The 15,000-nt window shown below is 47.0% G+C and overlaps 1 protein-coding gene across 3 annotated transcripts in view; it reads left to right on the plus strand.

The window, feature by feature from the left end:
- The window catches only part of LOC137623391 (dnaJ homolog subfamily C member 30, mitochondrial-like), a 36,630-nt gene that overhangs the window by 12,091 nt on the left and 9,539 nt on the right, over positions 1–15,000 (plus strand). For all 3 annotated transcript variants that reach the window (XM_068354237.1, XM_068354231.1, XM_068354227.1), the window contains exon 2: positions 6–288. In XM_068354237.1, coding sequence (XP_068210338.1) covers positions 76–288 — 213 coding nt within the window. In that variant the 5' untranslated portion in view covers positions 6–75. The remainder of the gene's footprint in view (positions 1–5; positions 289–15,000) is intronic.

Here is a 15,000-nt window from a genome sequence, read left to right on the forward strand (position 1 = left end):
CCTAGGATATGGAGGATCTTATAAGGTTAGTTGAATGAAGTTCGTTTATGCCGGAAGGGTAACAACCCCACAAAAATGACCTTACTTGGCCTGTCATGTGGATCAAAAGGAAAGAAACTCAAGAAATCCTTTGGCGAGTTAATGTACTTTCGTTCAATGTGGACTTATAGGAGGAACAAGTACAATTTGTTGGTTGGAGATCCTGTTTGTGTGAGGCACTTCTCTAATGCTCCCAAGAAAAATTACTACGATACTTTAGGCATCACACCAAAAGCAACTCATGCTCAAGTAAGTTGGTCATGTTTTGTTCATTAAAAAACATATGGAGCCTTTGTATATCAGCGGCCAATTCTTCCCTTTTGGATTAAAAATTGACAACTAACCTAAATTTTCTCCCCTAATCTAACCTACAAACCTTGTACTTACCTAACGGGAGGGGCTAACGACCCCTTGCGACGCCCCTTCCACTGCCGTATTCTAAATCAGCCGTCATCATACATGCAGGTGGCCGCTATCATACGTACACCTCAAACGTATTATAGGTTAAAGGTCACTTTCATTTAGTAACTCAAAATCGTTGGTAAATGTACTGAAGTAAAGTAAAACCACCTGTTACACTATTTTCCTGTTTTGGGGTGTATGTATAATAGCGGCCACCTCTATGTATTATTATGGCTAACTTAGAATACGGTAGTGTAAGGGGGGTCGCAGGTGGGTCTTAGCCCCTCTGTTAGGTAAGAAGGTAAGGACACGGCTTGTAGGTTATGTTAGGAGGAAAAGTTTAGGTTAGTCGATATCCATTTTTAATCCACACGGGAGGAACTGGCTGCTGATATACAAAGGCTCCCCTGTTTTTTTAAAGCCGTAAAAGATACTGTTTCAATTTAATAATTTACCCTTTTGTTGTTTCCACCAGTCATCATCATAAAAAAACCATTCATTGTAATAAGAAATGCCACCGTATTCAAAACCAATTGATAGTAATGAAACCCGGTCAAAACACGAGCTTTTGTTTGCCAGGACTTCAGGACACTTAGAAAATGAAATTTTCTCTCCCAATTTTTTATGGAGCCGTTTGTAACAGTGTTCATTGTATTACAAATACCTCCTTACTTAATTGAGCAAATTAATTATTGGTTTTTGCTCCGACGTATGCTTGCTTTGCTCGTGATTAGACTTAATTTCGTTGCTTCTGTGTTTTGGCTAGCGGAACATGTTTTGCTATGTACGTTAGCCCCGTGTGGTATTCTTTTGGCGTGGATTATAAATTATACGAACTTAGAATATGATCACTCTTGTTATCATTACATAGCAATTCATGGTTATGGGTTAAGACAAATATAGGCCCTACCAGTAATGATTTATTGAAATATGCTGATTGAAGTTGGTTTTGGGAAAATTGTGTTAATGCAAGGTAAAATCTTAATTTCTGGCCCAGGGGTTCTTAATCAGAGTGCGAGGTGCGAGATGATCTATTAGCGGTGTAAAATCTTGGATTTGACAATTTAGCAGAAGTAATAGATAAATAAATTCATGTTACTACCGCTAGAGAGTTATGGGGTCTTTTGACTGGCCAGACAGTACTACATTGGATCCTCCTCTCTGGTTACGGTTCATTTTGCCTACATACACACTGAATAGTCTGGCATATTCTTTACATATTCTCCTCTATCCTCATACGCCTGACAACACAGATTACCAAACAATTCTTCATCACCCAAGGGGTTACTGCACTGTAATTGTTCAGTGCCACTTTCCTCTTGGTAAGGGTAGAAGAGACTCTTTAGCTATGGTAAGCAGCTCTTCTAGGAGAAGGACACTCCAAAATCAAACCACTGTTCTCTAGTCTTGGGTAGTGCCATAGCCTCTGTACCATGGCCTTTCACTGTCTTGGGTTAGAGTTCTCTTGCTTGAGGGTACACTCGAGCACACTCTCCTATCTTATTTCTCTTCCTCTTGTTTTGTTAAAAGTTTTTATAGTTTATATAGGAGATATTTATTGTCGTTACTCTTCTTAGAATATTTTATTTTCCTTTTTTCCTTTCCGCACTGAGCTATTTTCCCTGTTGGAGCCCCTGGGCTTATAGCATACTGCTTTTCCAACTAGGGTTGTAGCTTAGTAAGTAATAATAATAATAATAATAATAATGGTTAAATATTCAATTTTCAATATTAAACTTACCCGATAATCATGTAGCTGTCAACTCCGTTGCCCGACAGAATTCTATGGAGGGATACGCCAGCTATCACAATACTAGAAGGGGGTGTACTTACCAGCGCCACCTGTGGCCAGGTACTCAATCATTTGTTGTTGACACCTCCTCAATTATTCCTCTGTCGTGCTTCCGGCTAGACGTTCTGGGATACGCTTATGGTCTTCGAGTTTATTCACGGATATTTGGTGAAGTATTCTCTCAGATTAACGGCTGTCGCTTTACTGGAATCCTTCTTATATTAGCTAGATAGCTTTTATATAATACTGATATAACGGTTAACGAATTTTGCTTGTTTTTGGATCCCCCTTTGGCTAACTCTTTGGATTACAAGATGTCTGACATTTCGCAAGCCCCCTCCCATAGACGATGTAGGTCTTGCAATAGGCGTATTCCGAAGGCCTCGGTAGATCCTCACACCGCTTGTTCTGACTGTAGGGACAGGCCCTGTCAGTTAGAAAATCGATGTGAGGAATGCGCCGGACTTTCGGAATTGGAATTTGTCCGTCTTTTAAAATATTCAACTAAGTTAGAGAGAGGTAGAGTTAGGAGGAGTTCTTCTCACTCTTCTATGTTTTCCTCACCTCATGATCCCCTACCTTTTCCTACCCCTGTAGTGGCTACCCCCGAACCTACTGTGTGCCCTCCGCCTGATATGTCAGTTGTTTTGCGTGCTATTCAGGCTTTAGGCGATAAAGTAGAATCAGTGGTAAGTGACCATAAGTCTCTGATGGCCGAAGTTAAAGAACTGAAGGTCAAGAGTGCAGTGGGTGGAGTTAGTGCCAGTGCTGTGACGAGTGCTAGTGTCGGTGCAGTGCCAAGTGCTAGTGGTGCCAGTGTGGTGCGTGAGGATTTTTCTGTGCGAGCCAGTCGTCCTCCCAGTCCGGGACCTCTTGCAAGCTCCCATGCCCAGGGGAGAAGCAATGTCGAAGGGCTTAAGGGTTCGGCAGGCCTTGTTAGGCGCACAGAACTATCCTCGGTGGTTGCGGGCGTGTCTTCCATAGACCGTCACTCCCACCTGCAGACGATTGAGCCCGTCTTATTCTCGTCCGCTGATCAACTGTCAGGGAAGAAACGTTGGTCTCAGGTCTCGAGACCGCTTAAACGTAGAGTCCAGTCCGCGAGTGCTCAGCCAGGTTGCAGTCATTGGCTCAGCTCTGACTCGCCTCAGTCATCTGTCGACTGTACTCCGCCCAAGAGGAGTAAGGTTCTGCCAAAACAGAGCTCGACTGTTAAGACTTTACCTCAGTCTGTTATCGTTTCTGCCGATCCCAAGTGGACCCTGCTTCAGTCCATGCAAGCTCAGCTTTCGGACTTGATGCGTGAGTGTCGGGCTGAGAGTGTTGCACCTCCGCCTCCGCCTACACTCCCTCCGCCTGTTCTCGCTCCGCCTGTGCTCGCCCCGCCTGCGCTTGCTCCGCCTGGTCGCAGCACCATCTGCCAGGCGTACGATGTTGAGCCACTTTCGGAGTTCGCTGTTCCCAGTGGTGTTCAGCCTCAGCCTTCTTTAAGGCAACCCTTGCTTTGGGATCAGGAGAGTTATTCCACTCTTCCTCCGCCTCCCCTTGCTGCTCCACCAGTGGTGCAACTCTCGGTTGGGGTACAACAACCTCTCCCCTCCGTGAGTCAGTCTGCTCAGCCATCGCTGCAGCGAGCTCAACCCTCCTCAAGGCAAGCTCCTCTACACCCTGGACTTGCGCCTCAGGAGCCTCAGCTTGCGAGAACTTTACCTTGTTCTGCGCAGCCTCAACCTCATCATGCTCCGCTCATCTCACAGGAACAGGAACGGACTACTCCGCCTCCGTCCTCCGCTCAGCTAGTGCAATCCTTGGGTTCAACCTCTCTTGCTAGGAGTCAACCTCCTTCACCCATGCGCCTGCCTTCTGCTTCATCTGTTGTTCAGCCTTTGCAGTCTGAGCCTCAGGTTTTCCCTCAACAGTTACTGGAAGAGGAAACCACTGTTATTGTTCCTACCCGTTCTGACTCTGCGGTTCAGCATTCTTGTCCGATCGCTTCGCTACACTCTGCTGATGAGGTGTCGGATGATGAGGAGGCACACCTTGATCCCTCATCAGACGTGGACGAATCTAAGCTTTCTCCACCGTCTATTGATTTTCGTAAGGTCTTGGCTCTACTCAGGGAGATTTACCCAGACCACTTTGTCTCTGCTATTCCCCGCTCTCCACCATCTGAGTTTTCGCTGGGCGTACAACAAGCTAAGTCCAACTATACTAAGCTTGTCCTAGCTAGATCCTCCAAGAGGGCTTTAAGGATCTTAGGGGAGTGGCTGCAGTCTAAACAACACCTTGGCAAGACTTCCTTCATGTTCCCTCCAACGAAGCTCGCTTCGAAAGCTAGCGTTTGGTATGCCACAGGGGAAGCACCAGGCTTAGGAGTACCTGCCTCTGCCCAGGCTGACTTCTCAAGTCTGGTGGACTCGCCTCGGAGAACTGCTATGAGACGCTCGAAGGTTTGTTGGACCTTCTCAGACCTGGATCATTTACTGAAAGGGTTGTTCAGAGCATTTGAAATGTTCAACTTTCTCGACTGGTGCCTGGGGGCCCTCAGCAAGAAAACCTCTCCTGCGGACAAAGATTCTGCCATGCTATTAATGTCCTGCATGGATAAGGCCATCAGAGATGGATCGGGCGAGCTAGCGTCGTTGTTTGTATCAGGGGTGTTGAAGAAAAGGGAACAACTGTGTACCTTCCTTTCCGCCAGCATTACACCTTGCCAACGGTCACAACTCCTTTTTGCTCCACTCTCAAAGTTCCTCTTTCCCGAGGAGCTAGTTAAGGACTTGTCTGCTGCCCTGATACAAAAGGACACGCACGATCTTGTAGCCTCATCGGCTCGTAAGTCTAAGGTTGCCACCTCAGTCCCCAAGACTTATCGCTCCCCAGTGGCTGATACCCCGGCTACGAGGTTCATACCGCCCTTTCGTGGTAGAGCCCCCAGCCGAGGAAGCTCCCGTCCAGACTCTCACAGGAGCAAGTCTAGGAAAGGATCCAGGACATCTAAGGGAAAGAACTGACTCTCAGTTTCTCCAGACAACAGTAGGAGCCAGACTCAAGATCTTCTGGCGAGCCTGGGAGAAGAGAGGTGCAGACGCACAGTCTGTCAGTTGGCTGAGGTACGGTTACAGGATTCCATTCTGCCTCAAACCACCTCTGACCACATCGCCCATCAACCTCTCTCCCAACTACAAAGAAGAGGACAAGAGGCTAGCATTGCAACAGGAGGTGTCGCTACTTGTGCAGAAGAAGGCAGTGGTTATAGTCCGGGACCATCAATCCCCGGGCTTCTACAACCGTCTCTTTCTTGTGGCCAAGAAGACAGGAGGTTGGAGACCGGTGCTGGACGTCAGCTCTCTCAACGAGTATGTCACCAAGCAGACGTTCACGATGGAGACGACCAAGTCGGTCTTAGCAGCGGTCAGACAGGAGGACTGGATGGTCTCGTTGGACTTGAAAGATGCATACTTTCACGTTCCCATTCATCCAGACTCCCAACCTTTCCTGAGATTCGTTTTCGGAAAGGTTGTCTATCAGTTCCAAGCCCTGTGTTTTGGCCTAAGCACAGCTCCTATGGTCTTTACTCATCTGATGAGGAATGTAGCGAAATTCCTACACTTATCGAACATCAGAGCCTCCCTCTACCTAGACGACTGGCTGTTGAGAGCCTCCACGAGTCGTCGTTGTCTGGAGAACCTCAATTGGACTTTAGACTTAATCAGAGACCTAGGTCTATTAGTCAATATAGAGAAATCTCAACTCATTCCCTCCCAATCCATTGTGTACCTGGGAATGGAGATTCAGAGTCAGGATTTTCGGGCTTTTCCATCGGCCCCCAGGATAAGCCAAGCCCTAGAGTGCATCATGAGCATGCTGAAGAGGAGCAATTGCTCAGTGAGACAGTGGATGAGTCTCACAGGGACCCTCTCATCACTGGCCCTGTTTGTCGAGCTAGGAAGACTCCACCTCCGCCCTCTTCAATTCCATCTGGCTGCTCATTGGGACAAGGGCTCGACTCTAGAAGCAGTCTCTATCCCTATCAACCAAGAGATGAAGACCACTCTCCTGTGGTGGAAGCACAATCTCCTTCTCAAGGAGGGTCTATCATTGGCCATCCAGACCCCCAATCTTCATCTCTTCTCAGATGCATCGGACTCGGGCTGGGGTGCGACCTTGGACGGACGGGAATGCTCAGGAGTATGGAACAAGGAACAAGGATTACTCCACATCAACTGCAAGGAACTGTTAGCAGTTCATCTAGCCCTGTTGAACTTCAAGTCCCTCCTGCTAGGCAAAGTGGTGGAGGTGAATTCAGACAACACCACAGCCTTGGCTTACATCTCCAAGCAAGGAGGGACCCATTCGAGGAGCCTTTACGAGATTGCAAGGGACCTCCTCATTTGGTCAAGAGGTCTAAACCTCACTCTGGTCACGAGGTTCATCCAGGGCGATATGAATGTTTCAGCGGATCGCCTCAGCAGAAGGAATCAGGTCATTCCCACGGAATGGACCCTCCACAAGAGTGTGTGCAACAGACTTTGGACCTTGTGGGGTCAACCTACCATAGATCTGTTTGCCACCTCCATAACCAAGAGACTTCCGCTTTATTGTTCCCCTGTTCCAGACCCTGCAGCGGTTCATGTGGATGCTTTTCTTCTGAACTGGTCCCATCTCGACCTGTACGCATTCCCTCCGTTCAAGATAATAAACAAAGTTCTGCAGAAATTCGTCTCGCACGAAGGGACACGGCTGACACTGGTTGCTCCCCTTTGGCCTGCAAGAGAATGGTACACAGAGGTACTTCAATGGCTAGTCGACTTCCCCAGGACTCTACCTCTAAGAGTGGACCTTCTACGTCAACCTCACGTAGACAGGTTGCACCCAAACCTCCACGCTCTTCGGCTGACTGCCTTCAGACTGTCGAAAGATTCGCTAGAGCTAGAGGCTTTTCGAAGGAGGCAGCCAGTGCGATTGCCAGAGCTAGAAGAGTTTCCACTCGTAGAGTCTACCAGTCTAAGTGGGAGGTCTTCCGAAGCTGGTGTAGAGCCAATTCAATATCCTCTACCAATACCTCTGTGATCCAAATAGCTGACTTCCTTCTACATCTTAGGAATGAGAGATCCCTTTCAACACCTACGATTAAAGGATATAGGAGCATGTTGGCCTCAGTTCTCCGCCACAGAGGTTTGGACCTGTCTTCCAACAAGGACCTTCAAGACATTCTCAAGTCTTTTGAGACGTCTAAAGAACGTCGTCTTTCCACTCCAGGCTGGAATCTAGACGTAGTCTTAAGGTTCCTTATGACATCTAGGTTCGAACCTCTCCAGTCAGCTTCCTTCAAGGATCTTACCCTCAAGACTGCTTTTCTCGTTTGCCTTGCAACAGCTAAGAGAGTCAGTGAGGTTCATGCCTTCAGCAAGAACATTGGTTTCACAACCGAATCTGCAACATGTTCTTTTCAGCTTGGATTCCTAGCAAAGAACGAGCTTCCTTCACGTCCTTGGCCTAGATCGTTCGAAATACCTAGCCTCTCCAACATGGTAGGTAACGAACTAGAGAGAGTTCTTTGCCCTGTCAGAGCTCTCAAATATTATCTGAAGAGGTCTAAACCTATTCGAGGACAGTCAGAAGCCTTATGGTGTGCCATCAAGAAACCCTCGAGACCCATGTCCAAGAATGGGCTTTCGTACTATATAAGGCTTCTGATCAGAGAAGCACATTCTCACTTAAAGGAGGAAGACCTTGCATTGCTGAAGGTAAGGACCCACGAAGTAAGAGCTGTAGCTACTTCGTTGGCCTTTAATAAAAACCGTTCTCTGCAGAGCATAATGGATGCAACCTATTGGAGGAGCAAGTCAGTGTTTGCATCATTTTATCTGAAAGATGTCCAGTCTCTTTACGAGAACTGCTACACCCTGGGACCATTCGTAGCAGCGAGTGCAGTAGTAGGTGAGGGCTCAGCCACTACATTCCCTTAATCCCATAACCTTTTTTAACCTTTCTCTTGAATACTTTTATTGTTGTTTTTTATGGTTGTTACGGTAGGCTAAGAAGCCTTCCGCATCCTTGGATTTGGCGGGTGGTCTATTCATTCTTGAGAAGCGCCTGGGTTAAAGGTTTGGTAGAGGTCCTTTAGTAGGGGTTGCTACCCCGTGTACTTTGGCACCTTTGGGTTGATTCAGCCTCCAAGAGGAACGCTGCGCTCAGTAAGGAAGACGAACTTTAAATAAAAAGGCAGAGTAACGGTTCTATTCGACTTCCTTACCAGGTACTTATTATTTCATTGTTATTTGAGATAACTGTTATATGAAATATGGGATACTTAGCTATCCTTTAATCTTGTACACTGGTTTTCACCCACCTCCCTGGGTGTGAATCAGCTACATGATTATCGGGTAAGTTTAATATTGAAAAATGTTATTTTTATTAATAAAATAAATTTTTGAATATACTTACCCGATAATCATGATTTAATCGACCCTCCCTTCCTCCCCAGAGAGAACCAGTGGACCGAGGAATAATTGAGGAGGTGTCAACAACAAATGATTGAGTACCTGGCCACAGGTGGCGCTGGTAAGTACACCCCCTTCTAGTATTGTGATAGCTGGCGTATCCCTCCATAGAATTCTGTCGGGCAACGGAGTTGACAGCTACACGATTATCGGGTAAGTATATTCAAAAATTTATTTTATTAATAAAAATAACATATTTATTCATTTGTTATATTTTCTGATAACTTTAACCACTTTAATAGCAATGGGAGAGAAAATGACTATTGTTAAATTACCCACTGGCAGATTTGGAAATGCTGTCAAAGTCATTGAATGGATATATGGCAGCTGGAGAACTAAAGATTTCAGGAGAATGGATCATGAATCCATATTGCTACAATTTGGATAATATCTCAGATGATGATGAGCTGAAGAAAGATCTCATTGATCTGTGGACAAATCATGCATGTCAAATGCAATTTGAAAGCAATACTATGTAGCAGCACAAGGTTTCCTTTCCCCATTTGCGACAACATACTTATGTGAGTGGACTTAGTTCTCTTTGGTCAGTCAAGATAAAACCTAGATATTAGGCGAATCCACAGGCAGACAGGCGAATTACTATCAACAACAAATGTTAGTGTTGTGTTCTTTGAAATTGTTTAATTTACACTTACATTGAATGAAATCTTAATTTGTTCCAACACCTTTTACAAACCATTTGGCTCTTTACAGTGGATACTATTTAGGTGAAAGCTGAAACTAGCCAAAAGTCTTTTTAGTGAGGTATAACTACCCACTGCTAATTAGCAGGGGGTTAGCATGGGGTAGACCAGCCACCATGCTCACACACGCACCATTATGTCAGTCCCAGAAGTGGATCCATATGTCCTTTGTCCTGTATGCTGAGTTCACTCCTGCTTATAGGAGTCTCATTGCGAGGTTTGTTGTGAGTGACCATCGTCCCAGTGGCTGAGGTTCAGTTGGTGGTAGAAGAAGAACGCCATAAGGGACTCCTCTCCTTCGAGGTCTTCCTCGAAGACTAAAAAGCCCAGGTGTCTTACTTCGTCAGCTCGTTCCCTCCCCACTGACTCTGCATGATCGGTCTCGTCTGGGGAACAGTTGAGTAGGAAATGGCGTCCCCTTGACCCCCTGGGCAACCATATGGTTCTGAGGACTCTCTCTTCCCCAAGCAAAGCGGTGCCGCCCGCGGCCGTAGGGGAGTCTCTCTCCTCTTGGGGATTTCAGGTACCCCCTGTAAGGGATGGCTGCTTTAGGTTTTGCAGTTAAGGACACAGCGCGAGCGCACATCTACCTCCCAGGGGTTGACTATTATCATCCCCTTCAAGAGTCCGGAGGTAATGCACTGGGTTACCAGTATTGTGATCCTCTCGAAGAAAACCCCGAAACTGACTTAAGTAATGTTTCTCAGCTTGCAATTTATGATGCTTGCCCCAAGACTAAACCTGCTCAGCATATGGAGGGTTCACAAAGTATGTTGCATAGAGCTCCTCCAACTGGTGATGAGTGCCCATCTCGTTCGCAAGCGAGGCCCTCCTCACCCGAGTGATCATCCCCCCTGGGATTTCCACAAACAGGTGCTGGATTTGACCATGCCCCGTTCCAGCTCTTTGGAGCAATACTTTTCTAAGCAAAATGAGGGTGGGGTTAGGCCGCTGTTTACGCCCCTTGTTGTTGTCTGTAGGACACTACATTACGTCCGTTTTGTGAGGACAGATCTCTCGGGATCAGTGTCTAAGTTTTCTCCCTTTCCCGAGGGAGAACCTAATGTTCTGTCTACTTGCCAGTGCGTAGCGAGTTCGGCGCAGCCTTTTTCGTTTCTTTGAGAGCGAATGCAGAAGCATGGCAAGTAAGAATGTTTTGGCCTATGTCGCTCAGCGCGTGCAAACACAGACCCTCCTTGTCTTGCACAGTGTTGTAAACCCATTCACTGAGCACTAGCGAGGTGGGTGGGCGAGCTTCTCCGCCTGACCGAGGTTTATGTGCAATCTCAGTTACTTGTTAACCTCACAGCGAGTGCGTAAGAACCTACCCGCCCAAGTGTCATGCTTCGGTATCACGTTCACCACAGGTGCGTACAACTTTACCTTGATAGTGCGCACTTACTCGCCATCGTGGTATGCTTTGGAAGTGAGACAGCAAGCACAGGAGCCTGCCATTTTATGTGTGCACACCTATTCAGGGGCTTACCTAACCTGGCCAACGTTCACCTCGCTTCTACTGTATTAGCCTACGTTCGCCTTGTCTAGCCAACACTCGTCTTGCCATGCTGGCACAGCGATTGCACTCGCTGGGGATTGCCACTTTGGTGACATACCGTTCTCCTGTTCTCCCTACTTCGGTTGTTGGTGATAGTGTGCTCACTCACGATCCGCAAGCCGAACGTGCTCACCTTCCTAGAGAACTGAATATCCTAGACAAACATGACTGACCAGCTGGTCGTCATCTCCCATTCTTTGTAACACAACTGAAGGAAAAGAAGCACTTGCACAGTGATCCAACAGGCACCATTTCCTTTATGAAGAACACACCTTGCTTCACAGAACTTGTTAAGGCAGTTCAGCATGTGGTCTCAGGACCGACTCACGAACCTGTGGCTAGAGCCCAACAAGGTACTCTACACATTTCTTTGGAAGTACCAGAGTCCTCTGGGAGGAGTAATTCTCCTTCAGACCCCAGGCACAGTAGCCCTACTACAAGGCAGGCGCCCACTCAGCGGTCTTTCGGGTATCAACAATACCTGGCCTCTAAGGCCTCCAACACTGGCCTTGACCCTGAGTGGGAGAAGAGGAAATGGGAACACTGACTGCCAACAATGCCCCCAGTGAACTCTCACCATCCTAGGACTAGTAGGGGCTCTAGATCTCAGAGAGAGGTCTCATTTACTAAGAACTATCGGCTCTCTCTGATAGAATGGGATCAACTCAAACCTTCTGCTTCACTGATGGAAGTAGCAGTTTTTCTTCCCATGTCTCTTAACCCTTTTACCCCCAAAGGACGTACTGGTACGTTTCACAGAAGCCATCCCTTTACCCCCATGGACGTACCGGTACGTCCTTGCAAAAAATGCTATAAAAATTAGTTTTTCATATTTTTTGATAATTTTTTGAGAAAATTCAGGCATTTTCCAAGAGAATGAGACCAACCTGACCTCTCTATGACAAAAATTAAGGCTGTTAGAGCAATTTGAAAAAAATATACTGCAAAATGTGCTGGGAAAAAAATAACCCCTTGGGGGTTAAGGGTTGAAAATTTCCAAATACCCCGGGGGTAAAAGGGTTAAGGACATACAGCCAAAGGAGACTATGAGGAAGGAGGCAGAGAGAGAAAGGACACGAAAACCATTCCGAAGAAGTGGCACTCGACATCCGAGCACCCAGATTCTCGTAAAGACACTTCTGATCCCAGATTGGCCTCTTTGAGACTGGAGGAATGTGGCTTACTTCCAAGGTCTCAGGTCTGTACTAGATGTACGGTTGATGACTGACCCACTACGGGTTCCTATGGATATGAGCTCGGGGAGAAGATTGCTACGATGATGGTTCGAAACATTTAGATGGAGTGCTACTCATGTCTGCCAATCTAAAGAACAGAACAGAAAGACTCATATCCCATCTTTCTACAGGTCTTATCCTGTATAAGAAGGATCAGTTCCTTGGGAGAACCAGATTAAGTTTCCATAGAGGGAAAGGATGCTGTCCTTGACCTCTTCTATGTCACCCCCAGACCCACTAAGACTAAGGTAACCTTACCTTGGTCTAGGGGGGCAGTTAAGGGAGCCCAAGTGGCAGGGGTTTCCAAGTCCCTCACCCAGTCCCTTGGGTCGGTGAACTCGTCTCGTTTGCTTCCTACGCCTTATGTATGACAGAGGAAATACTACGAGATCATAGATGATGATCCTTCACCCCTTCTGCAGGATCCAGCAATTTTGGCCTTAAACCAGAATACGTCCCTAAATAGGTTAGCATCTCTGTCAGTGGCTTTCACTGCGGCAGACGCTGCAAACAGGTAGTGGGTTGTGAAGTGCTCTTTGCATGCCGCTTCATGGTTGGGATCGGTGGGATATCTCTACAGGAATGAAGACTTTTCCTATGACCAGAAGAGAGAAGTGATGTCTGCCTTTCCTTTCTCAGGTGCCAGGATGGTGGAGTTCCTAACCCACAACGTTCTCAACCAGGGGATCAACTGGGTTTTGAGAAGCCGGGATGCTGTCGTTGCAAGATTTCAGAAACTCATACCAAGGAGGGAAGCTCTTAAAGCTTTACAATGCTTCAATGGACGGTCGGCCCCTCTTCAATGTGGAAGGAAGGAGATCGAGACAGTTGCAGAGAGATGGAGGAAGGCAAGCCAAAACTCCCTCCTCGATCGGGCAGTGACAACTTGCCCAGAGATGGTCTCCTTCAAGACAACAGGGACACAAGATGCGGTTTTATCTGCCGAAACAGGCCGATTCCAAGAAGCTGGGGCCTAGACAACCCAAACAGCACTTTGGACTTGAGGGCCAATAGGTAGAGGTGGCAGGTGTAGCCAGTCCCGCTAGAGGAACGTTACTCGTACCAGTCCAACGGTGGGAGGATATCTACAGAGCAGGTGGCAGAGACGATCCTTGGTCAGTCTCCGCCCTCCGTGCAGGATATTACATCCTGTTCTTACACTCCCCCCCCCACCCAATATCCAGTGATGTTGAATTCATACACAATGGAACAGGTCCTTCAGGTCGAATTCCAGACTATGCTAGAGATGGACACTCTCCAAAAAGTCCTAGGCAGGTCCCCAGGTTTCTACAGTCAACTCTTTCTTGTAGAAAATCCATTTGGAGATTGAAGACCAGTCATCGATCTCTCGGCTGTGAACGATTTTCTCCAGCAGACTCCGTTCAAGATTGAGACTGCACAAACGGTCAGACTGAAGGACTTCATAATAACACTGGATTTGAAAGACTTGTTTTCCCAGATCCCTATCCATCCATCGTTAAGGAAGTGCCTAAGATTGGTCCTGAAAGAGAAAATATACCAATTCAAGGTGCTGCGTGTCAGACTGTCCACAGCACCTCGGGTGTTCCAAAGGGTTTTTTCCTTAGAGTTGACCTGGGTGCACAAAAATGGCATTTGTTTACTGTACTAATCGATTGGCTGATTTTCATAGACTCGATGGAGATCCTTCTCCTTCATTGTGACAAACTCTTCAAGTTTTTCCGCGATCTCTTGATTATGGTAAATCCAGAGAAGTCCTCTCTGCAACCCTCACAAAAAATGGTATATCTCAGGATGAGAATAGATATGCAACTAGGCAGTCTTTCCGTCCAAGGACCGAATAGACACACTAAATTGGGCAGCTCACCTCATTGTTTTGCAAGACACTACCAGGACAGCGATGCCCGTGGTTGTTGGGTCACCTGTCCTCCTTGGAGCGGCTGGTGCCCAATGGCAGTCTTCGCATCAGGTCTCTTCTGGTCTCAGCACAAAGACCCTCTGAACCTTCAGGTTCCGATAGGGTCCAAGCAAAAGAGAGATCTGCGTTGGTGGTTGTCAGACACCAACCTGCTCAGGCGAGTAGACTTACCCTCTCCTCCCCTGGAATTGATGCTCTTCACAGATGTGTGAAAAGATGGCTGGGGGCTCACCTGTTTCACTGCACGAGCACCAGGTTATGGTCCAAGTCCAAGTGACAGTGCCAAATAAACCTCTTGGAAATGAGGGCACTCTTTCTGGCCCTCAAACAATTCCATCAGTTCCTTTCAGGACACTCCGTGGTGCTGATGAGCGACTATACCACGGTAGTGGCTTACGTAAACAAGCAAAGAGGTACTTTTTCACAGCCCCTTTGCCATCTGGCTTTAAAAATAAGATGGATTGAAGACAGCTCGGTAGCTCTATCTGACTGTTTCATCCTGGGCAAGAAAATGTTCTGGCGGACAAACTAAGTAGGAAGACTCTGATAGTTGGCTCCAGGTATTCCTTAAAACAATAGATAGCCAACAAAGTCTTGACATTGTGGGGTTCGCGATATCCCTCAACCAGAAGCTTTTGGTATACTGTACTGCTCACCAGTACTGGATCCCCAGGCTATCTGGCAAGAGGCTTTTCAACACCAGTTAGACAACTTGGACATCTATGCATTATCCCCTTCTGCCTACTAAGGAGGCTTCTGAACAAGGTAAGGGCATCGCAAGATCTCTCAATGACCCTCATAGTTACGATGTGACAACAAGCTGAATGGTTTCCGGACCTTCTGCATCTAGTCACAGAGGTGCCAAGGGAG

This window comes from Palaemon carinicauda, chromosome 2 (genome assembly GCF_036898095.1).
Source record: "Palaemon carinicauda isolate YSFRI2023 chromosome 2, ASM3689809v2, whole genome shotgun sequence".
Taxonomy (NCBI): Eukaryota; Metazoa; Arthropoda; class Malacostraca; order Decapoda; family Palaemonidae; genus Palaemon; species Palaemon carinicauda.